Source organism: Pongo abelii, chromosome 13 (genome assembly GCF_028885655.2).
Source record: "Pongo abelii isolate AG06213 chromosome 13, NHGRI_mPonAbe1-v2.0_pri, whole genome shotgun sequence".
Classification (NCBI taxonomy): Eukaryota; Metazoa; Chordata; class Mammalia; order Primates; family Hominidae; genus Pongo; species Pongo abelii.
This window is the reverse complement of record NC_071998.2, coordinates 92,660,952-92,685,069: the sequence shown is the minus strand read 5'-3', so window position 1 is coordinate 92,685,069 and position 24,118 is coordinate 92,660,952. Positions and strand designations below refer to the sequence as shown.

At 39.1% G+C, this 24,118-nt stretch overlaps 1 protein-coding gene and 1 long non-coding RNA gene across 2 annotated transcripts in view; one reads left to right on the top strand and one right to left on the bottom strand.

The window, feature by feature from the left end:
• GRIN3A (glutamate ionotropic receptor NMDA type subunit 3A) overlaps positions 1-24,118 on the top strand; it is a 169,928-nt gene that overhangs the window by 110,494 nt on the left and 35,316 nt on the right. The window contains exons 4-6 of the mRNA XM_009244706.4: positions 954-1,099; positions 5,218-5,333; positions 14,665-14,816. Of these exons, the coding sequence (XP_009242981.4) occupies positions 954-1,099; positions 5,218-5,333; positions 14,665-14,816 (414 nt within the window). The remainder of the gene's footprint in view (positions 1-953; positions 1,100-5,217; positions 5,334-14,664; positions 14,817-24,118) is intronic.
• On the bottom strand, positions 4,163-23,222 carry LOC129047961 (uncharacterized). The gene is made up of 6 exons (XR_008509900.2): positions 23,158-23,222; positions 21,735-21,990; positions 20,447-20,557; positions 20,057-20,147; positions 6,462-7,094; positions 4,163-5,389 (listed from the first exon to the last, which is right to left on the bottom strand). It is a non-coding gene; the product is annotated as an uncharacterized LOC129047961 (long non-coding RNA).

The window sequence follows — 24,118 nt, the reverse complement described above, 5'->3', positions numbered from 1 at the left end:
GAATCATGGGGTGATTACCCTCATGATTTAGGTTACCTGTTCTAGTGACAGTGAGTGAGTTCTCATGAGATCTGATAATTTTATAAGGAGCTTCCCCCTTCATTTGTCACTCATTCTCTCTCCTGCCGCCCTGTGAAAAGGTGCCTTCTGCCGTGATTTTAAGTTTCCTGAGGCCTCCCCAGCCGTGCAGAACTGTGAGTCAATTAAACCTCTTTTCTTTATAAATTACCCAGTCTCAGGTATTTTTTCACAGCAGCGTGAGAACCAACTAATACACGCAGTGAGGTCTTGCATCCTGGAAACCTATGAAATTATTAGGTCTACTCCTGCCACTGCCCCCGCGTCGCTCCAAGTTATCTTAAATACCATTCCATTTGAGCAAATACACAGCATGACTCAGCATTGGATAATACAGTTATCTGAAGGAAAGAGAATATTTTATGACAACACCAAAAATAAATGCAATAAATAAAATGTAATATAGCCTAAAGGTGGCTAAACACAAAAGTGATATAGTCACAGCATTATGCAGGTTTATTGTAATCTCAGGATGCAAGGTTTTAACTTGGCCTTTATGTTATTCTAACCAAGGAGTATCATAATCTTTATTATGAATGTACACTTTGTCTGATATGCAGTTTACAATAATGAGACTAATTCTACATGCCAATTTGCACAGCTTCTAAAGAATTCTAATAGGTTCCAATATAAAGCAAAAAAAATTGTTTTGTATTTTTTGTTTGTCATTTCCATCTGTTTGCTTCTAAAGATAGAACAATTTCTGATGTAAAAAGCATGTAGCCATGTCTGCACATTTCTATGTACATGTTTCTGCCTGTGGGGGTTAGAAAAGTTCCGAATTACTATTAAGTTTCAAAGAATTATGAAAAAAAAGTTAAAAAACACTTCTAAGAATAATTTTTATTTAAGCCCTTTCTTTTTCTCCCTCATAGTTACATCATCCCTCCCAAGGATTCCGCTTTGGAACTGTCCGAGAAAGCAGTGCTGAAGATTATGTGAGACAAAGTTTCCCAGAGATGCATGAATATATGAGAAGGTACAATGTTCCAGCCACTCCTGATGGCGTGGAGTATCTGAAGTGAGTGTCAGCCTCTTGGGTCCAAAGAAAAATTCTCACTGAAGAGAAGTAATCTAGCTACTGACATAGTGTATGTTCGTTTCTGAAAATGACAGATGAATATACCCACGTTGTGTTAAGTAATACTTTACACTGTGTGAGATCCCAGAAGACAGTGTGAAATAGTGTGTATTTAATTATGTGACCTAGATTACTTGTGACCTGCATAGTCTCAAGTTGGTAGTAGCTTTGTTCAAAGAGCCAGTGGGGCCATTAGCATAGCAGATGGTAGAGGAAATAAATGTTGGCTTTATATCACTTGAGAAAACAATGGTGCTGAAATAGTCAAACACACAGGGAATATGGCCAGAGGATAAAGTGTCCCAAGGCAACTTTTTCCTTCACAGTGAATATATCTCTAAGCCCATGGAATACCTCCTCTTGCCATGAGGAAATGGAATTTATCTTAGAGATTTCCTGTAGAAAGGAAATAAGATAGAAGACAATGATTCCCATGCCTGCATTCTTCTCATTAGAATTTATGAGAAGCAATCATGAGAAATCACACTGCCATGGCAGATTATCAGAGCCTGTAATTCAATGAAGTTGAATACAAAGGCAGACGGTGCAGTGATGGGTCTGCTCTGTCTAGTCTTCCTGAGAAAAGGGAAAGAATGGTTCCTGAAAAACAGGAAGGCATGAGGGTGAGCAGTCCTCTCCCTCCTGCTCGATGGAATCAAGATAATAGCAGACATCCACACCTCCAATTCCTAGAATTGTGCAGCATCAGGAAACTGGTTTCTCCATGGTCAGCATCAATAATCTCCCTAATGGACAGCAGGACCTGCCACCTCAAATTCTTTTTTAAGAAAGAATAGAAATAAACAAATAATTTCATGGAACACAAGGGTTTTGTCTTTCTCAACAACTTTAGAAACATGCCACTTAAAAAATTTTATGGACTTTTAACTATAGCTTAGAGAAAAAGCCTTGTTCTCTCATATTTGCAAAATTACATATGATGTGTAAGTATTATGAAATGCCACTTTTAATTTTGTAGGAACATCAACACATTACAGTCTCTCTCTGACATGAAGTTTAGAGTCCCTTTGCCTCCCGGATCTTCTTGTGTATTCTCTTCTTCAGGCGAATTTATGGTTGAGAGAAACAATAAGATGTCAGAGTAGCAATGGCTTCCAGCTCAATAGAAATAGCAGACAAACTAGGCTCTGCTGACAGTGTGAAAAAGGATGAGATGAGCTACTGCTGCAGTCCCCAGCAGTTCCACTCCACTCAGGGCATTCATGTGACTCAGGAGCTTTACCTGAGAAGGCCCACATGCCCAGCACTGGCTCTGCCCTAGCCTGAAGAGAAGCAATCTTCGGGAAAGCAGCCACAGATGAAGGCCCAAAACAAGTCCATTTTCCTTGGTAATACAACTAGTGAGTGGCAGAGTCAGGACTAGGACCAGATCTCTGAAATCCAACCACTGCTTCAGACTAGTCTAGGAACCATGATGAAAGAGTAGGCCCTTGATATTTGCAGAATAGTCCATGTTCCAGCAACATCTATGTTCCAGCAACATCTATGTTCCAGTTGGTATCTGAAAGCTAGTTAGAAATGCAGCAACTCCAGCCTTATCCCAAACTTACTGCATCAGAATCTTCATTTTAACAAGCTCCCCAAGCAATTCACTGATTGAGGTGAAACTGGAATCTAGGCAGAGCTTATCATTAATGCCCTCTCACCACTTGTCTCTGGGCCTTAACTCTCCACTTTCAGCCTAGTCATTTCCTGTGCCCTTAGCCACCACTTCCCACAACCACAGTCTTCATGTTACCTCCCAGAGCTCTGACCTACAAGGCACAACCCCTAGCATTGCCTGTGCAAGGAAGTTTTCTACATATTGAACCTGTCCTTTCCCTCTCCCATCAAAATTCTGCTGGACTTAATTCTGCTCTCTCAGGGCCCTGCTTTCTCATTAACAGTTTTCCAAAAAAATTAACTCCCACTAAAATGCTTATTCCTTTTATTACGTTAATATGTGACTGGTTTTCTTGTGGTGTGTGATATGTATTTTTAAATAATGCTTAAGAAAAGACAGGGCATGAATCTATAATAGAAATAACCATTGGGGGCCCTGCGAACCGTTGTGATTCAGCCAGTCTAGAAGTTACTTGTAACTGGATCCCACTTGGCCATTTCCTCACCAGTGACTCAGGGTCCCATGGGAGTCTGAGAGCTGACTGCTTTTCGCCTTTTCACGTAATTGAAATTTATCATAGCTATCTGCACTTTGCAGTCCAAAATCAAGAGTAGTTATTTAAGGAAGGATCCCAGAGACATTAGGCTTTATGAATTACTGGTTTTAAAAAACTGAAATGAACCTCATCTTTTTTATTGTCATATTGCTACCACAAATATTTGTGGAATATTGGCAAGTGATAACTTGTTGCTAGGTAGCTGTCAAGGTACATTGTGGTACTGTGGCAGCTGAACTTTGATTGGAGGAACAGCTTTCAGCTCAATTTTTATTTTATTGCCAGGATTCCATTAAGATTCCTTATCAACTTCTAGGAGACAATCCACATCCCCAACACTTTCTAAAGCTTCCCATTACTGTAGAGCTGGGAGGTGCTTCATTTTGGTTAAAGTTAAATGTGGGCCTCATTGTAACTTAAATCCGATACCCCTTGGAAAAGGGGATGCATTTTAAATTGGCTGTTTCACTTATTTGAAGAGTAGGATGAGAAAGCAATGGTTATTGATACCAAAAAGGGAAGCTGACCTGCCGACTATGTGTCTACACATGACCCAGACAAAGCCATTCATGTAAAGATGTGTTTCCTGCCCACTGATGAATCTTCTGGGTGTCTAGGGATATCTTTCTCTTTTTGATTTTCTATGAATCCTAGTCATATTCTCCTCTGTTTAGAAGCCACACTGTGTTAAAAATTAGAACAGCCTCACCACTGGATCTAAGAAAGGAAGGACTGAGCTCAGAAGGGATAGAAAAGAGTTATTCTTTTTGTAAAGCTGTTTGGACAACTCTAAGGGTAAAAAATCCTTTCTTTTTTTCAAATTAATAAATATTTTTATTTTTAAAAAATACCTACACCTGCACAATAAAAAGGAACTGAGGTAGTCATTGCATGAGATGGAAAGAAGTGTAATACAGAGTTCTTATTCTCAAGAAACTTACACTTTAACTGGGGAGATAATATAGTGCACAAAATTGTTGCTTTTCTGGTCTTCACAGAATATATTCCCTCTTTTGGGTCACAGCATCCTGCATTCCTTCATCCCTCTTCTACTCTCACTGATTTACATGCGATGAACCCCACCCCTGGCTCCAGTTGACACCACCTAGCCAATAAGAATAATAGTCCATTTCCATGGTAACAATATCCAGGGATGGGCTCATGACATAGTCACAATAAAAGCAAATTAGAGTAAGAGTGTTTCTGAAACTTTTGCTGATAGAAAATCCTTTCTTAAATGGATGTATGTCTTTCATCTTTCCAAAAAGAATTGGAAGTGGCTGAAAACAAAGAAATCGTTGCATGTATTTTAGACAGTTATTTCCTTTTAAAACTTCTCCTTCCTTGCCCTCTTTGTAGGTGGAAGTTCAGCCTATGCTGAGACTCACCCTTCATTTGAACCTGGTCCCAACACTTACTAGCTGTGTAACCTGGTTTAAGTTACTTCAACCCTCTGAGTCTCAATTTCCTCATCTGTTATATTACAGTCATTCTGAGCGATAAAAGATATAGAGAACAATGAATGCAATGCCTAACAAGAAGTCACTCTAATAGTGTAACAAGAATAAACCTTCTCTATGCACTTCCTATTCAATTCAGAGTGGCTCTGGCTTTACTGATGGATTTAGAAGTAATTAAAGGAGCTGGTAGATAAAACCATTGGAAAGATGTCATGCTCTCTTATAAGAGTGCCTGTCTCCCCTGGTCTGTAGTCTAGAGGTCAGTGAGAAGCCAAGACAGCTAAATCAGCACCTAGGTAGCTTGTGCGGCCCTTAGTGTCCAGGTTTCTGTCCCCTAAACAAAAGCCAGCTGTCAGCCTTCATGCTTCCTTCCCATTAATGAATCATTTTTACTTTTCTCCTCTGGTCTTAAATATAGGAATGATCCAGAGAAACTAGACGCCTTCATCATGGACAAAGCCCTTCTGGATTATGAAGTGTCAATAGATGCTGACTGCAAACTTCTCACTGTGGGGAAGCCATTTGCCATAGAAGGTATTAATCAGTCACTCTTGATTCACTTTTACTCAGGATGTGCTCAGTTTGCCAACCTAGAAAGTCACAAATGCCAAAGTCAGAAACAAAGAGCGATGCATCTTCCCTTGTTTTCATTTTCAACTCATAAGCACTTAGCTATTAAGTTGCTGAAGTTAGGAATTTATTTTTCACCTATTCAACAAATATTTATTTACCCAATTGTTAGGGGGAAAAAATCATTGTTACCCATATGATGTTGCTTCAGATATCTGGGAGTGGTGGTACAGTGTAATAAATTTTAATTTAATCTGTATTGTGTGTGTGTGTGTGTGTTTTAGTGGCAGGGTGTTGCTATGTGCTATGTTGCTCAAGCTTGTCTCCAACTCCTGGCCTCAAGTGATCCTCCTGCCTCAGCCTTCCAAAATTCAGGGAAATCTGTATTTTCTAACAGCCAAATACTCTAGCAAATCTGACAGAAAAACTAGAATGATTACATTTTACAACTGGGAGGGCCCCAATATCGATCTAATCCAATCTACTCATTTGATAAACAAGAAAGCCCAGGGACATTACATAACATTTTCGTAATTGTACAATTAGATGATAATACTGGGACTGAAATCTAAAGCTCATGGTTCTTAAATAAGTATTCTTCCACTAGTTGGAAAATAAGTAGAAAAAAAACTCATTCTATAGTTTAATGCCCTTTAAGGTCCCAAACAAAACCTTGGGATCCTTGTTTGGGATCGCAGGTCTTTTTCTCCACTGGCAGCAAATGTTTCCTTCTAATGTGATCACCCAATCAATCAAACTTCAGAACCAAAGAAAGATTGCTTTGTCAGTAGCTCCTTTCATTCTGAATGACAGTTGATATATGGAGCTGATAGTTTGAACCAGCAAATTTCACTTCTCCCAATTCCCAGCTTCCCTTTCCTGATAGTGCATGCTGGCTCTCGAGACAGCCATGCTCACTTGACAGAAAACACTTCGGCTTAAAACAATCCCGTGGGGGTGCCCAACGGCTATTTCCAGAAATCTGTACTTTCCTGTATGTTAACTAGGATATCAAGACTATTCTGATTTCAATTTCCCAACCACAGTTAGTCTCTGTCTCCTCTAAATGTATCAGCAGATTAAAATGTTTACCTCTGTCTTTGTTTTCATGATAAATGAGAATGTTACAGCTGATGCTATTTCTCCACATCTTCTCCTAGCAGAAATCAGTCGCCTCTCCAGGCAAAGTCACCCCCACCTGAAGCAGGGATGGAACTCAGAAAGAGAGGCAATTAGCAGTAGTGGTCTTCTATTAAGACTACCGTCTAAGATAGCAAAGGGAGAAAAAGAAAAAGCTAGAAAAATAAACAACATTCAGTATATAATCCCATTTTAATGTAACAATGAAAAATTTCTCCTTTTTTGTGGCATCTGGGGATGTTACATTTTATTTCTGTCCTAGATGCACTGGGTAACTGAGATCCCTTCTGCCATTAGGAGCTACTAACAATGAATCATGGGTAGAGGACATAAGAATGAGGGGCTCCATTTTCCATCTTTATCTTCAGGGGACAACTCTATCTTGTCAAAAGACAATGGTAAGATGGCTTGTTTGCCTCTGCTGGACCCTAGTGCCAGATGCCACACAATTAACTCCCCACTGGTTTCCTGTTTACATTTCCATCTGTGTTCCTGAGACTTAGTGTCTTGCAGTTCCCATCATCTCTAGACATCACATTGTTTTCAAAGGAGATGATCACAAAATGGTGCATGGAAAAGCCCTCCCTGCAAGAGAGTAGAAATACTGTGGGTTTTAATTGAGAGATTATTGTTATCATTGTGAGGTTATTCTCAAAATGGATGGGGTACACATCAGAAAATTAATTCAATTCTACTTCTGACAATAAGTTCATACCCCAAAAACATAACTCAGTAAAATACAAAATGATACGTATAAATTACACAAAACAATGTGGTAGAAATACTAGTCAAAGTCTTGATTGTTACTTTTCTTAAAAATATGAATTTCACAAGTTTTTTTTTATTTATTTTTATTTATTTATTTATTTATTTTGAGACTGAGCCTCACTCTATCGTCCAGGCTGGAGTGCAGTGGCACAATCTCAGCTCACTGCAACCTCTATCTCCCAGGTTCAAGCGATTCTCGTGCCTCAGCCTCCCAGGTGGCTGGGATTACAGGTGCCTGCCACCACAGCCGGCTAATTTTTGTAGTTTTAGTAGAGATAGGGTTTCACCATGTTGGCCAGGCTGGCCTCAAACTCCTGGCCTCAAGTGATCCTCCCGCCTCAGCCTCCCGAAGTGCTGGGATTACAGGCGTGAGCCACCTACAGTCTAAATATTAAAGCTCACATTTTAATAAGTTTGAGAAACTTAAATGTTATTAGAGGATAGCATATATTTTTAACAATTTAATTGAGAGAAATAATTTCATGAATTTTTAAGAAAATATTTCTCTCAGTTAAATTGTCAAAAATATATGCTATCCTTTGACAACATTTAAGTTTCTTGAACTTACTAAAATGTGAGCTTTATTATTAAGTTAGACTGTATAGGTATAAAAAATCATCAAAGCGGTTTATGAGCAATACTTGGTCATTTAGGTTACAGAAATGTTTTATATGCTTACCCATATCTTTCACAGGGCCTAGTACAATGCTAGACATATAACATTAATGTAATAAGTGATGTATTACCTATTAAATAACTAATTAGGTTTGAAATAAGTATCTAATTCACTCACTTAGGTAGTTAATAGCTTGTACTTATACTTTCCCAAATGCTTAAACGTACTTAGGAAAGAAAACAGAGTGCAACGATTCCTTCATGCTGAATGTACCATCACTGTATATAGTAGTAACACACTCAGTACTATACGTGTGACACTCAGTGTAACTACTGCTGTGGTCTGAATGTTTGTGCCTCCCCAAAATTCATATGTTGAAACCTAATCCCCAAGGTGATGATATTAGGTCATGAAGTTTCCACCCTAATAAAATGGAATTAGTGCCCCTATGAAATAGGCTCAACGAAGCTCATTCACCCTTTTCAGCATGTGAGGACCTAGCTACACGGCACCATCTATGAACCAGAAAGAGGCCCTCACCAGACACCAAGTCTACCAGTGCCCTGATCTTGGACTTTGCAGCCTCCAGAACTATAAGAAACAAATTTCTTTTGCTTTTAAGTCACCCAGTCTATGATATTTTGTTATAGAAGCCTGAACAGACTAAGATAACTATTAACTATCCCTCCCAACTTCACCATTCTGCATTTATTTTGACTTAAAAGGGAAAATAAGGCAAATAAGAAACAGTGGCTCCACACTGAGTTTGAAACCCTTTCATGAGTACTCATTGGTACAGAGTATATAGCAAAGCAAACCAAAACTATTAAGGATTCGAAAGCATGTGGAAAGCCTTTGGTCGAATGAAATACCATAAACCAGGGGCACAAATACATATTGTGTGCAGGGGAGAAAAAAAAGTGTTGAGATAAATGAATACATGTCTCCAATTTGTGCATTGGAGTTAGCTGACAATAAAGCCCAAACAAGGAGAAAGAGTAATGTAACTGCACAATAATGATGTGTGATCTTTCTGCCAAAGATCTTTGCCTGCTTTTGAGTTTGTTCTTTTACTTGCTTTCCAATAATTATTTAATACAATGCTTGGAACACTGGCTCTGGAGTCTGAGTACTTGGGTTAGGATAAAATTGCTGTTATTAACTGGCAAGTTATCTAATCTACTCTTCAGGTTCCTCACCTGCATAATGGGGAGATGAATAGGAAATTTATGATAGAATTGTTGTGAGGATTAAGTAATACATATAAAGAATGTACTGTAGGAACTTGTTTGGCACATAAGAAGTGCTCAACAAATTATTGTTATATAGTATATTGATTAATACATTGAGACCAATTAACTGTAAAATTCTTCCAGGATAGTCTTCATAAGTCTCAACTTATCCCACACATTTCTCTCCCCACTTTGATGTGCTGAGGCTAAGGGAAACCCATTTTATAGTACTTTTATAGTTGGGACCATTACAGTATGTTCTCAACCATTATGCCAGAGTAGCTAACTATGGTATTCCAAGGACAGACTGCAAAATTGAATAAATCTTTCACCCTGAAGCCTTTTTAACCCTATCTGAGATGCTATTTTCAAAACATCTCTTTTCCAACCACATTTTGGAAGATTCTTTTAGTCTATGAATTTCTAACTATACATTTGCTAGCTAAAATATATTTCCACCACTCTTAGCTGAATAAAGCTGATTTATCCATGGTGAAAAGATCAGGATTCTATTCTGAAAATTGTTCTCTTGGGCTATTAAGCTGTATCCAATTTCCAGGATGCCTGATGCCTTCATCTTTAGGGTTGAAGGATTCCATTTTGCTTCATTCATCAACCACAAAATAGTCAACCCTGTCTTTATTGCAATGCCATGTTTCTAATAATAATGAAAGCAACTCAGGCTGCTAAGTTGAGTCAGCAATTTAAAAATGAGAATTCTTTGACCAATGAACACTAGCAAATTTGAAAAGCAACTATAAATGGGGACAGAAATAAAACCCTCAAGGTTTTATTATTTTACGTTTTTGAATAAAATGGATTTTTATCTCTTTTAACAAATAAGTCTTCTCATCATCACATAATTTATTTTCCTATTTTTCCCATCATTCCATATGCATAGTTTGTTTTCATTAGCTAAAGATGATTATTATTGCTAGAAATCATTAAAATATCAATATTCAATACATGTGTTAAAGCAGAAATTTTAAAGGGATAGTAATCTGTTTTTAGCAACTGCAAATTAACCTAGACGTGATCGAGTGGAGTGATTTAACATTTATTATTTCTTGTGCAACATTTTTTATAAATGTCTCTGAAACTTCAACATAGCTTTTTCATTAGGGAATCTTAACACTTTTGTTGTAGTGCCAAAATTCTATTCTTAGAATATGTAGATTTATCATAAGTATGAAGTTAAGAATTTAAAACTTTCTTATCATATACTTTTGTCTTATCTACCAAAAATATCACAATCAAGAACCAATTCAAGATGCCATCTTTGATCCTCTCCTCTGGTACCAATCTCTTGTTCCTCTGAATTTTCACAGAGCTTCGCCTATCCTCATTGTGTCCTAGGCATTATATTTTACCTAGAATTTATGCCTCACTAATCTTTTTTTACCAAGAAAAGTCAACTAACTTTCTACCAATTTGTGTAGTTTTTTTTAATGTATATCTCATTTCATTCATGCCACCATAAGCTTCTTATGGACAGACTCTGTGTCCGCTTTAACTTGGTAACCTCCATAGCTTATGAAGGAGTGCCTGACACAGAATAAGCACTCAACACATGTTTATGGAATTAATCAATAGATGAATAGGTGAGCAATAAATGCTTATCAAATGAAAAACAATTCTGCAATGATTACATTAATGTGGGTTGGAATGATTAGCTTTAAGAGGGTTTTAGGAGAAACAATTAGTGAGTGTCCTTGCTAGTGAATTTTCTCATATATACAATCATACACAAGTTAGAGCTGTTCTCACACTATTTCTACATAACTTATTGAAAAGTTTATAAGTAAAATCTGCCTGTGAATAATGTATATTTATGTTTATTAGAAACAAACCAACAGTTTAGATTATTGTGTTTTTTAAATGAATTACCTGGTTTAAGGCATTACATCAATGTGAATATAGTGTTGAGGCCTGCATTAAAGGGAAAGAAATAAGTATTTCCTTGACATGGTCACATGTTGTAACGGACATGGTGGGAAGAGCATGGGTTTTAGAATCAAACAGACCTACTTTAAAATGCTAGCTTTGCCAGCTACTAGCTGTGTGACCTTGGCAGTTTATTCATTCAATCTTTTTTTTTTTTTTTTTTTTTTGAGACAAAGTCTTGCTCTGTGGCCCAGGCTGGAGTGCAGTGGCGCAATCTCGGCTCACTGCAAGCTCCACCTCCCGGGTTCACGCCATTCTCCTGCCTCAGCCTCCAGAGTAGCTGGGACTATAGGTGCCCGCCACCATGCCCAGCTAATTTTTTGTATTTTTAGTAGAGACGGGGTTTCACCATGTTAGCCAGGATGGTCTCCATCTCCTGACCTCATGATCCACCTGCCTCGGCCTCTCAAATTGCTGGGATTACAGGCATGAGCCGCTGCTCCTGGCCTATTTATTCAATCTTTAAGTCTCCAAGTAATACACATTCTGGCATGGGTTCATGTAGGGATACATGTGGAATAGTGCTTGGCACACAGTAGAGCCCAGTATGTCCTAGTACTTATTATTAGAATCCAAGGATGATTTAACCGAGCTGTGTGCCACAATCTGTTGTTGTTGTTGTTGTTGAAAACTATTGACCCAGGGAGGAAAAACACACTGATATTCGGCAAACCTGGCTAATTATCCTAACCATCAACCCACTTTCTACCAGATAGTAGCAAGTCCTCCTACACTTTGTTCTTATATGGCCCAGTTCTCCCTTATGGTGCCTATCTCAATTGTAATGAAATAATAATTATGCTGTGTCTTGTTTAATATCTGTCTCCCCTGTAGAGTGTACATTCCATCACAGCAGAGACCATATCCACCTTGGTCACTGCTAAGTCCTGACCACTTAACATGGTGCCTATTTACTCAGGGAATATTTGTTGCATGAATAAATGAGTGAATGAATAAATGAATGTGTGAGTGAGTCAGTGAATCAGTGAATATTATGATATGCTTGTGCCTAGTATTGTGCCCGATGTGCAAATAAGTCCTGAATAAATGTTTGTGCAGTTGAATTGGCAACAGCATTCATTATGTTTCTAAAAAAAACTGATTACTTCCTTCTAATAAATTATCCATTATATTTTAAAATGTTATTTCATAATAACATCAGCAGAATCAAAAGCTACCCATCCAAACTCTTTTGTTTTCAGTCCTGCCTTTCAAACCAAAACTACTAGGCATAAAACAGGCACTCAAAATAGTTCTTTGAATGGAAAATTCTAATCATGCTTTTGACATTGTCATCATTTTCTTGACTCCCTATTGCTAAGGAACAAATAATGTTATTAGAAAAAAAATACAATCCATTAAAACTCAGTTTTTTATGCATTATTTCATCTCTTTTATTGGTTATAAACAAAGCTCAAATCTTTTTTTTTTTTTAAAGAAAAAGATTGTGTATCTGCATTAAAAAAGGAACAAAAGGGTCGGGCGCAGTGGCTCACGCCTGTAATCTCGGCACTTTGGGAGGCTGAGGTGGGCGGATCACAAGATCAGGAGATGGAGACCATCCTGGCTAACACGGTGAAACCCCGTCTCTACTAAAAATACAAAAAATTAGTCGAGCGTGGTGGCCGGTGCCTGTAGTCCCAGCTACTCTGGAGGCTGAGGCAGGAGAATGGCGTGAACCCTGAAGGCGGAGCTTGCGGTGAGCCGAGATTGAGACTGTCTCAAAAAAAAAAGGAACAAAAATCTGTGTTCTTGAAATTGAATTGTAAGATAGAATAATTATAGGAGATATTTGTTTCCGTTAAGTATCTTTGGATACTTGACAATCTTTTAGTCTTTATCCACGAAAAAGGAACTATATTTTTAATCTCTCTTCCTCAATCATGTTGAAGGCAAAAAAAAAAAAAGTTTGGGTTTTTTTTTTTACTATTCTGTCCAATAGCTGAAACAAAATGTAGCTAATTAGCTTCTTTGACATAGCTCATCAAAGAGATTAACAGTATAGTAACATTTTGGAAAGGAAGTAAAGCTACACAGTGTGAGGCTACAGAGTCTAAGCTGACTAATAAAACTCTGACAAAAATTAACTCCATCTTTATGTTCCTCCCTCATTCCTTCCCCTGCCTCCCTTGCCCTGCATTACCGCCACCCTTTCATTTATCATATCCTTGGTTTGGTTAAAAATAATAATAATAAGTATTATCACAGGCTGGGCACGTGGCTCATACCTGTAATCCCATCACTTTGAGAGGCTTAGGTGAGTGGACTGGTTGAGTCCAGGAGTTCAAGACCAGCCTGGGCAACACGGTGAGACCCTATCTCAACAAAAAATACAAAAATTAGCCAGGGTGGTAGTGTGTGCCTGTGGTTCCAGCTACTTGGGGGGCTGAGCCGTGAGGATCACTTGAGCCCAGGAGGTCAAGGCTGCAGTGAGTCATGATGGCACCACGGCACTCCAGCCTGGGCAATAGAGCAAGACCCTGTCTCCAAAAAAAAAAAAAAGAAAAAAGTATTATCACATGTATATGCATATATATGTATTCCTAAAACTCTATTGTTTGGTTTTGAATGTTTTAATATTTACACAATGAATTCATGCTGCAAGTAATCTTCTGGAACTGACCTGTTTCACTCAATGGCATATTACTAAGGGTCATCCATATTGTTGCCTCTAGTTCTAGTTCGTATAGTTTTGATTATGTAATATTCCATCTGTGCAAATAGTCCACAGTTTCATTACTCATTCTCTTGTCAAAGAACATTTGGGTTGTTTCCAATTTTTGCTATTATGAACAGTTCCTCTAAGAACATTTTTGTACATATCTCCTGATATGCTTGTGGCTGAGATCTTTGGGAATGGACTCAGGAACAGAACTGCTGGTCTTAAAATACGTAAATGTTCAACCATATAAAATAATACCAAACTGCTTTCCAAAATGTTTGTATCAATTTTCAGTTTGTATTACAGCAAGCAATATATAAACAATCTTACTGATCCTCATCTTCTCTAACACTTGGCATTACTTCTTATTTATTTATTTTTGGACTATTTAAGTTGATTTTTATAAGTACCTGTTGATGTTTTAGTTCTCATACTGTATTGTTTATTCACATGGTTTTATTATATAGTTCAAAAATTAAAAATAAATTAAAAAATTAAGAGAGGGTCATGCATTAACACCGATAAGAGAATGTCGTCAACCACAGACTAAGATTAATCTGATTTTGTGTATTTAAGGTTCAGAAGAGGGGTTCTGGAAGAGGTAGATAGGAAATCCTAGCCCTGATAAAGACCTCAAAGATTACCTCGAAGGAAGGTCTTAATGGGAAAGGCAGAAGATCTTAAAATTTTTCACTAATACACTGTGCACAGCCCATTCCTCTCCTTTTCCAACTCAATTCATCTACTCAGAGATGCAGCTGATTTAAGGGTAATCATGACTAGGAATGTCTTTGAGTGCTTTGAAAGAAAGTTGATGAAAACTCATCGCGCCCTATTTTTTGGTCTGATGGCAGTATCACACAAATATGTACTGTGGTGGCAATCTCTCAGGAAGGGTGTAAAAAACTCATCTGAGATTGTACTTTCTCCTAGGATACGGCATTGGTCTCCCACCCAACTCTCCATTGACCTCCAACATATCCGAGCTAATCAGTCAATACAAGTCACATGGGTTTATGGATGTGCTCCATGACAAGTGGTACAAGGTGGTTCCCTGTGGCAAGAGAAGTTTTGCTGTCACGGAGGTATGGAAAGACTGCTGAAAATGGTGACAAGTTGTATAGCTGTACCTCAGAGAACATAAGGAAATGCTATTACTTGTGCCTCATCATCTAGGTTATTGCATTTACTAGACTCTTGCATAATATTTGAATTATTTTTTACTTTGCCCAAAAAGAGTCCATTCCTATAGGAATTTACAGGGAAGTGGGTTTGTCTTAGATTTAAATGCGATGCTATTTTGATGAGTAAATATCTAAATTTCTGCTTTTCCCCATAACCTCTATCCACAAGTGCAGAAGAAATGCTGTTCTGAATTACAGCAATAGTATCTGAGATTGACATGAACAGTGTTGAATTTAATGGTTAATTGATGGACATGATGTGTACTTCAAAATATCCTGCAAAATCTAATCAAAACATTGCTAACTTACAAGTGGTTACCACCTAAAGATAAAGCCTTTGTGGATGTAGAAAAATAGACATACCTTAGTGAGTACTTCTTAGATTACAGAGTTATAGATTTTTGAAACTGAAAACAATCAATTCCCTTCTTTTATAGTTAGGAAAAGAATACCCAGAGATAATCAGTGGTTTCCCCAAGGCACACAAATAATCAGAATCTCTTTCTATTGCAGTACTCTGACTTTACAATGTAATTAGAAAGAAACCTATAAAATAAGGCAGAAATCGGATGATTAAAATTTGAGACTGGAAGGTATAACCAGAGTCACAGGCTCAGATATTTAAAAGAGGAGCCAAATATACCTGAACAAGGTCAGCTTGACAATTAAAAAAAAAAAAAACCCCACCTAAAGTGAATAATAATGGTTTCAAGTAGTCTCTATTTGCCAAGAACTCCCAAATTTGTATTTCAACACAGACCCTTCTTCTGAGCTCCAGGCCATATATCCACCTTCCTATTTGACATCTCCACTTGAATATCCTCCAGGCATCTCAAATTTAACTTGTCAAAAGCTGAACCTTGATCTTCCCTCCTAAATCTATTTTTCCTCCTGTGCCTCACATCTTGGTAATGGCTCCTCTGGCCATCTAGTTACTCATTCTGGAAACTGGCAAGGATTCTTAATGCCTCCCGTATCTCATCTTCCGCATTCATCAACAAGCCATGTCTTTTCCTTCTATAAAATATGCCTCGAATATGCCCATTTATTGTCATCTCCACCGTTGTCACTCGAGTCCAAGCCATCATTCTTCACCTAGACCACTATAAAAGTCTCCTAACTAGCTCTCTGCTTTCACTCCTGCCTCCTCAAATTTGTTTTCCATGTGGCAGGCCATTCTTCTGCTTAGAAGCCTGCAGTGGCCTCCCATGTTAATGGGACGAAAATCTGAAATGTTGGCACGGTCCACAATGCCCTGTGGGACCTGGCCCTGCCCACCTCCCAGCCTCATCCCAGCCACTTTCCTCCTGGCTTCCCTGCACATGCTGTTGCCTCCTCTTCCTCAAATACTCCATCCTCTGACACTTGCTCAGCTGAATCCTTTATATTATAAACTCCCAGCTGAAATCTCCCTTCTTCAGACTCAGATAATCCCAGACCAGTATGAATCATATCTCCCTTTATAATCTCATATATCTCACATTATTTCATAGCACTTGTCATAATTTATAAATCATACTATTTCTAAACATATACTTAATTGAGTTTTTGTTTTAGTGTGTCCCTTCATTAAACTGTAAGAACTTGGTGAGGGACAAAGATTTTCTTTACAACTGTATTGTCAATGTCTCATATATAGTAGCACTCAGTAAGTGATTGTGGAATAAAGAATTAGAGAAATTGAACAGCATACCTGAGAAAACATTGGGGAGCAGAAGGCAAAAGCATACCTCAGAAGTGAAATTGGTAGTGTACTGGGACAAATAGTGTCCCCCCAAAATTAATGTCTGCCTAGAACTTCAGAATGTGACCTTATTTGGAAATAGGGTCTTTGAAAATGTATTTAATGAAGTTAAAATGAGGCCATACTGTAGTCAAGTGGGCCCTAAATTCAATTATGGGTATCCTTATAAGGAGACCCTGTGGAGAGACACACAGGGAAAAAGTCCACATGACAACAAAGGCAGAGACTGAAGCGTGCAGCTACAAGCCAAGGAAATGCTAAAGATTGCCAGCAATCCTCAGAAGCTAGGAGAGAAGCATAAAACAGGTTGTCCCTCAGAGCCTCTAGAGGGAACTAACCCTACTGACACCTTGATTTCAGACTTTTGGCCTTCTAAGCTGTGAGGTAATAAATTTCTGGTTTTTTTGTTTGTTTGGTTGGTTTTTTTGTTTGAGACAGAGTCTCACGCTGTAACCCAGGCTGGAGTGCAGTGGCATGATCTCGGCTCACTGCAAGCTCCGCCTCCCAGGTTCATGCCATTCTCCTGCCTCAGCCTCCCAAGTAGCTGGGACTACAGGTGCCCACCACCACACCTGGCTAATTTTTTTTTTTTTAGTAGAGACGGGGTTTCACCGTGTTAGCCAGGATGGTCTCGATCTCCTGACCTCATGATCCACCCGCCTCGACCTCCCAAAGTGTTGGAATTACAGGCATGAGCCACCGCACCCGGCTAAATTTCTGTTGTTTTAAGCCACTAAGTTTGTGGTAATTTGTTACATCAGCCCTAGGGAGCTAATACAGATAGCTGATATACATCTAGATGATAAGGATAAAAATGTAGACAGATAGATGATAGATAGATAGATAGATAGATAGATAGATAGATAGATAGATAGATGCAAGCTGATCAATGCCCTTGGTAATTAAGTTTACTTCTGATTATCCTGGAAGCCATGACAAAAAGGAATATAAGATGGGTTGGAAATGTTTTTAATTGGAAAAAGAAGAAGAAGTTAACCTATCTTTAGTTCTAGATTCTAAAATAATTCTTTTTCAAAAATAACATTGAGTAACAGCGTTAGCAATGTTTACAAGTTGCAAAAACATTTCTCCTCTGGATAACTTTTATATTGATCAAATGTTTGAAGGAAGTATAGAGGAAAATGGGGACTTAGGGAGCTAGCACGTTCTGTTTCCTGCCATGTGATAGAAACCATACAAGGAACATTAACTTTGGTTCTCACTACAACCCTGTAAGGTAGACATTTTTATCTTTATTTGGAGAGATTTGCATGGCTTTTACTAAAAGAAATGAACTTGGGCCTATACCAGTCAATTGAGTTAATTCAACCAAGGAAGGAAACAAACCAGTTGCCTAACCTATGCCAAATAACAATCACTTGGTGTTTTCTGTCATTTGTTGTGACCATAGCTGACTCAAGTTAACATCTTCAAGTGATTCAGAATTGACAGCAAGACAAGGCTGGGTGCAGTGGCTCATGCCTGTAATTCCAGCGCTTTGGGAGGGCAAGGCAGGCAGATCATTTAAGCCCAGGAGTTCAAGACCAGACTGAGCAATGTAGTGAGACTCTACCTTTACAAAAAAGATTTTTAATTTGAAAAATTTGAGAGCAAAGCATTAAGAGAAAAGGAGCCTCCCAATCCTGTCCCCAAAGCCAGAATTACTGAATGATTTCAACCTCCCTGATCACATGCAAGCCTCTAGGCTGTTGTCATTTCAGAGGATCACCTGACCAAGACTTCAGCTGGAAGGACCATATGATTCCTAGGTAGAGGAGGACAGACAGCTCTGCAGACTCAGAACCTAACTCTACCTGGACACACAGAAGGGAACACACTATTGGAGACTTACCAACACAATTATTAACATAAACCTATGTCAAATTTATTCCAAAGTAAAAGTAACTAACCTAAAACAAGATACATTTGAAGCCATACATTTCTGGATTTGAATCCTGTCTCTATCAATTAACAGCTGAATTACTTAACTGCTCTTAAGTCTGAGTTTCCTCATCTATGAATAGGTATGATAAAACCTGCCATCCCATTTTGTTCTAAGAATAAGAGGTCATTTATGGAAGCACAGCATGGTGAATAGTAAATAATAGAAGTACTAATTCTTCCTCTGCCTACATTAGGATATCTTCAGGTGCCTTTCTATGGCTCTTTTTAAAGTAAAGAAATATTACCAGAAATCCTCCATTAGATTTCCTCATATTTCATTGGCCAAAATTATATCTTCTGCCTATGTCTAAGCCTATCATTGGTGAGGGAATGGGCTTGCCATGATGGATTAGGCCAATCATGACTCATCCCCTAGCATTGGCAATTGCACAGCCTCCCTTGAAACACAGGGTCAAATCACGAAGTGTGAAGGCCTAAACAAAAGCAGGGTTCCCTTAGGAAGGAGGAGACAGAAGAATACATGTTGAATAAGCATCCAACCACTTCTACTCTCACTCTGCAGACTTTGAAATCTGCTTCTTCTCTCATCCCACCTACCACTAGCCGTCTGCACAATGAGGTATTTTGATTTAATCGTCTGCAAAGCAAGTCCTCCCAGCTTTGATACAGTGATTCTGGCTTCCCTTAATATTATCCTAAAATACAAATATTCAGTATTCTATACAGTAGAGTATAATGGTTAGAAACATGGGCTTTGAAGACAGTTCTATATTTGAATCCCAGCTCTACCAACTGTGATACCAGGACATATTATTTGAGCATTCTGAGGCTCAGCTTCTACAAACTGGGGAGATAGTCATATATACTTTATAGGATTGTGGTAAAAATGAAGTTCGATAGTGCTTTTCAAATATTGAGCATATTCCTACATATGATAACCACAAAGTTACCCATGTTCTTAAGGATTATGAGGTTTCACCATATATGTTACAGGGCTATATGGATTTATCAGCAATTTCAAACAAAATCAAATTAAGTATAGACCAAAAAAAAGATGTTTTGAAAAACAAGTATCAGTGAAAGCCATAAACTGTTGAGATGATGCATCTAAAATACAGCAAAATTTTTTCCATTGCAGTTTTTAACAGGCCAAATTCAGGGGAATGGCAGTTAGGAAATTCTAGATGTAGTCAGCTGGAAGCATTGAATAAGAGGCTAATATCAGGATCAAGTTGTGCTTGTCAAGGCAACGTTGGGCCCACATTCCAGGTCAGCTAAATTTGAAAGAGAACTAGGAATGAGAAGAATGGAGGAAAGTTGTGCCCTTACTGGAACTTCAGAGACAGAAATAACAGAGTTCTGGTAACATCAGTGTGTGTAGAGATAGGAGGGCCACACACACACACAGAGCTCTTCTTCCTCAGAGATGGTGGTCAGCTGTATGGTGTATCTTGGTCTATGGAATAGGAAACTATTTTGTAATGATGCTTACCTGGGTACATTTAAACAGCAATGCGTATTCTTGTGTGACATTTTTGTTTTGAACAACCTAAGACAGAATTTCAGGATTGTCCTTACAGAACCTACAGATAGAACATAAAACCAATCTTCAGTTCATTGACTGAGCTTGGTCTCCTCTGCACAAAGACCCTCTGCCTGCTGGATTTCCCATTGCTCAATACGTTAAGTCTCCAACTGCTATTTTTTTCTCAACTTTCTCCCAGAAAAGGTCAGAAGGAGAAAGCATACTTAATAATGCTTCGCTTGCCATCCCTTTTGCCTCAAATGTCATACACTGCCGGGCTCTGTTAGTGTGGGGAACCAGGATTAGCTTTGAAGTCAGACAAGCCATCCTTGAAGCCTACTTCAACCACCAGCTTACCTTTGGCGAGTGCCTTAATTCAGCTCAGCTTTAGCTTCTTCATCTCATCAGTGGCTCTTGTGTGGAGTAAATAAAATGATGGTCTCATACACACGGCCCTGCTCCTTCTCCCTGCTCAGGGGGTGGAGTGCAAGGCACAGTGCGGAAGAACCAGGTAAATACTCTGGATGGTTCCCCTCCCAACAGGTGCCCCGACCCCTGAGGATTCCATTCTTCGGTTTACTTTTTATCTTACATACCATTTTGCTAGTTATAGTTCCTGTGTAAGTCTGTTGCTATAGAGCAATTAAACACTTTCTTTCACTCTGAAAAAAATTCTAGTTTAGATAACAAATTATATGGTGACCTAGTAATAAAATTACTAGGTGCCTTTTTCCCCCATTTCTGGCAGTTGGACATTAGTACTTGGCCCAATGTGAGAACCTTAACCTATTCACCTTCCATCTCTTTGCAGCCCCAGAGCTATCTAGCCGCAGTTTCTCTGGAAGATAAACTCACTTTTTTTTTCTTGAATTCCAGGGCTTTATCTGCTCCCCAGAGTCACTTAGGAAATTGCAGGTCCAATTCTGCTGACCAGACTCTGGCAATTTTCAAAGAGGAATTTTAAATTGACCTCAGATGTTTCCCCACAGTCCTCCCTGCACACCTGTGCCTCTGCCCACAGTGGACTCATTGTCAATCAGTGCCATCAGGGAAAACATATGGCAGGGTGTAAATTTCCTTCGTTTTCTTTTGATTCAGCAGAAAAAAAAAAAACGTAATTGTTTTCCACTCCCCAAGTGAATTTAAGAGCTCCAGAGCAAGAGTTTTATGACATCGCTTATTCGCAAACCAGGAAAGCAAGGCAGCAGACCACAGTTTAGCAACCTCTAAAATTCTTCAAGGGATTACTAACATATCCAGATGATAACTTCTTTCTTTTTGCAAGCCTCCTTTAAATCATAGTTTGAATAATGCACTTTTTTACCAAATGGAACTAGTCAGGAAGAAAGAGGAAACAGTGGTCTTGGTGGGAAGCAGATAGAACACTCCAATGATCAAAGGAGAATTTTAAAGAAACTGTTTGCAAAAGTATGATTTAAGGAAACCAGTGAAGATACTACAGTCTCCCAGGGCAGGTGAAGTGAGGGAGCCATTAACACATCTAGGTTCAAAGGGAAGAATTAAGAGAGCCATTTCTAGAACCCAGGGAGAAATGGGAGAGGGCTTTCTAAGAGCCATGGCCATTTGACCAGGGGTACAGCCATCCCACAGCGACCTGCCTGGAAGACACCCAGGGAATAAATACCTGAGTTTGGTCTCCTCCTACCCTTGCATCTTCTACCTCAAGTCAAGGGAGCCTGTCGATATGGTGCAGAGAGGTCCACTTCCCAGGGCACAAAGCAGGAGGAAGAAAGGTGGAGAGTAGATCTGGAAGGGCAGAAGAATGTCCAGCACCGTCCCTCATGGCAGATGAATGTGTGATGGGGTCAGCCACAGAAAAGTGGCTGCAACCCAACCAGCTGAGAGTGTGCAGCCTCTGCACCTCCAGACAGGGGTCCAGCCTGCAGGGAGAGAGACCATGCCTTTGCACACTTGTTGGGAAGGAGAGAGAAGTACAATCAAGTCCATTTAAACGACCTTGGTCTTGGGAGTCAGACCACCCTGGCTCTCCCATCACTATGAGGAGGCAGCTCTGTGTCCTTGAGAAAATTACCTAACCTCTCTGAGCCTCAGTTTAATGCATATCTTACTTGATTGTTACAAGATTTTCTTGCTGAATCCAGGGATCTCCTCTGTTGTTATTGAGTACTGAGGGAAACAAATACATATTAAGCAAGAAACCAAACATTAGAGTGAAAACTCTAACCTTGGAACCCAGAGACCTTGATTGCATGGGATAGGGAAAAGGAGAAGCATATTTTGAAACAGTCCAAAAGTAAATCATTCAACTCTCCAGTGATTTTATTATCAGGGGAAGTGCGCAGCAGGAAACAGTGCCCCATATCTGAACTTTCCCCATCTTTTGCCTCACCCTATTCCTGAAACCACCAGCCTCCATCTGACCTTCAGTCCATTCTTGAGCTTTCCTATCCTCCCTTTACCTTCACCCACTAAAAGATGGATCCATAGGGCACGGATGGAGTGAAGATGTCTATTAACCTCGTTGTGAGGTAGTTTTAAAAATGGAAGTTTAAATGGTTTGTTTTTAAGGAGCATAGTATAGGTGCAAAAGTAAAATTAACCATGGTATCAAAACATTCACATCAAAATGTCATGAACACAAATTGCTTAACCTCCCTGACTTCCCTACACTGCAAAACTGAGATATTTTATGTTTCTGGCTTGGTATAAAGAATAGAGAGATAACATACATCAAAGTGCCTGACACATAGTAGGTGCTGAATGGATAGTGTTAATCATATTTGTCCTGACACTGCTGCGAACCAGTTCCATGACCTTTGACAAATCACTTCACTTCTCTAAACTTGTTTCTTTGCCTTAAAATAAAGGACCATGTACCATGGCCAGCAAAGAGACGCTGTGATTCTCAAGTAGGATTGTTTAAGAGGATTCCTGGCCTAACTAATTGAAGATATGGATCCCGGGGTGCAGAGGAGGACAGTGGACTGACCGGCCTCCATCCTGGGCTGCCCATCCCTGGCCAGGGACCCAGACTTGATTCCCAAGGACCACCAAAATGCATATATGATATATTAATATGTGTTTACCTATTAATATTTATTGAGAAAATGGAGTTCTCTCACAGCAGATCCATTCTTTCCTCTGTTAACTTCTTGGAAGGGGAAAGGGAAGGGTTAGTCAACTATACATTGAAAGCCAAAGGGAATCCCACAAGTCACATTGAGAACCTTCAATGCCAGTTGGTTTTTTCTGACCAGTTTATCTTTAATTCATATTAAAAACTCAAAGGGAATGGTTAGGGCAGTGGGGGAGGGCAGTTTTAATGCAGTATTTTCTGCTCTTGACAGCTAGCCCACATCTCAACACCCTCCTGCCCCTTTCTCATTCCTACCCCTTCTCTTTTCCATTTAAAATGTCACTGTCTGCTATTCAACCTGATGAAAGTTATGGGGAGGCAAGGAGAGTTAATGACTGTAGATTGCCTTAAATTGAAAACTCGTGTATATCAAGAGCCACCTTGACAGCTGAGTGCTTTCCTTAGCATAGCCTAAGTAATTAAGTTTAATATTTAAGCCAAGCATAAGGTCAGATGGAACCTATCCAGGTAGTGTGTTCTGAAAATCCGAAGAAGCACAAAGTTGTACGTGTATTCTTTTATGACATGGAGTAAAATTGGGCCTGAAGAAAGGGAAGCCAGTCTGAGAAAGACCTCATCTTCATCTGTCTTGCTACAAGAACAATTTCCAGATTGATTCGTTCTTTCTTTTGCTTCCTTTCTTCCTGTCTTTCTTTCCCTTTTCTTCCCTGTCTTTATTTTCCTTCCTTTCCTTCATTCCTTCCCTTTCTTTCTTTCTCTCTTTCTCCCTCCTTCCCTTCCTTCCTTCCTTTTCTTTCTTTCTCTTCCTTTTTCCCATCCATCCATTAGCAAAGATGTGTTGAATTCCCACGTACCATGTCCCATGCTGGGTGCAGCCAATGCAGAGATGAATGCAGAGCTCATAAGCAGAGAGCTCATAGGAGCTCAAGAGAGACTTTTGAAAAAAACCC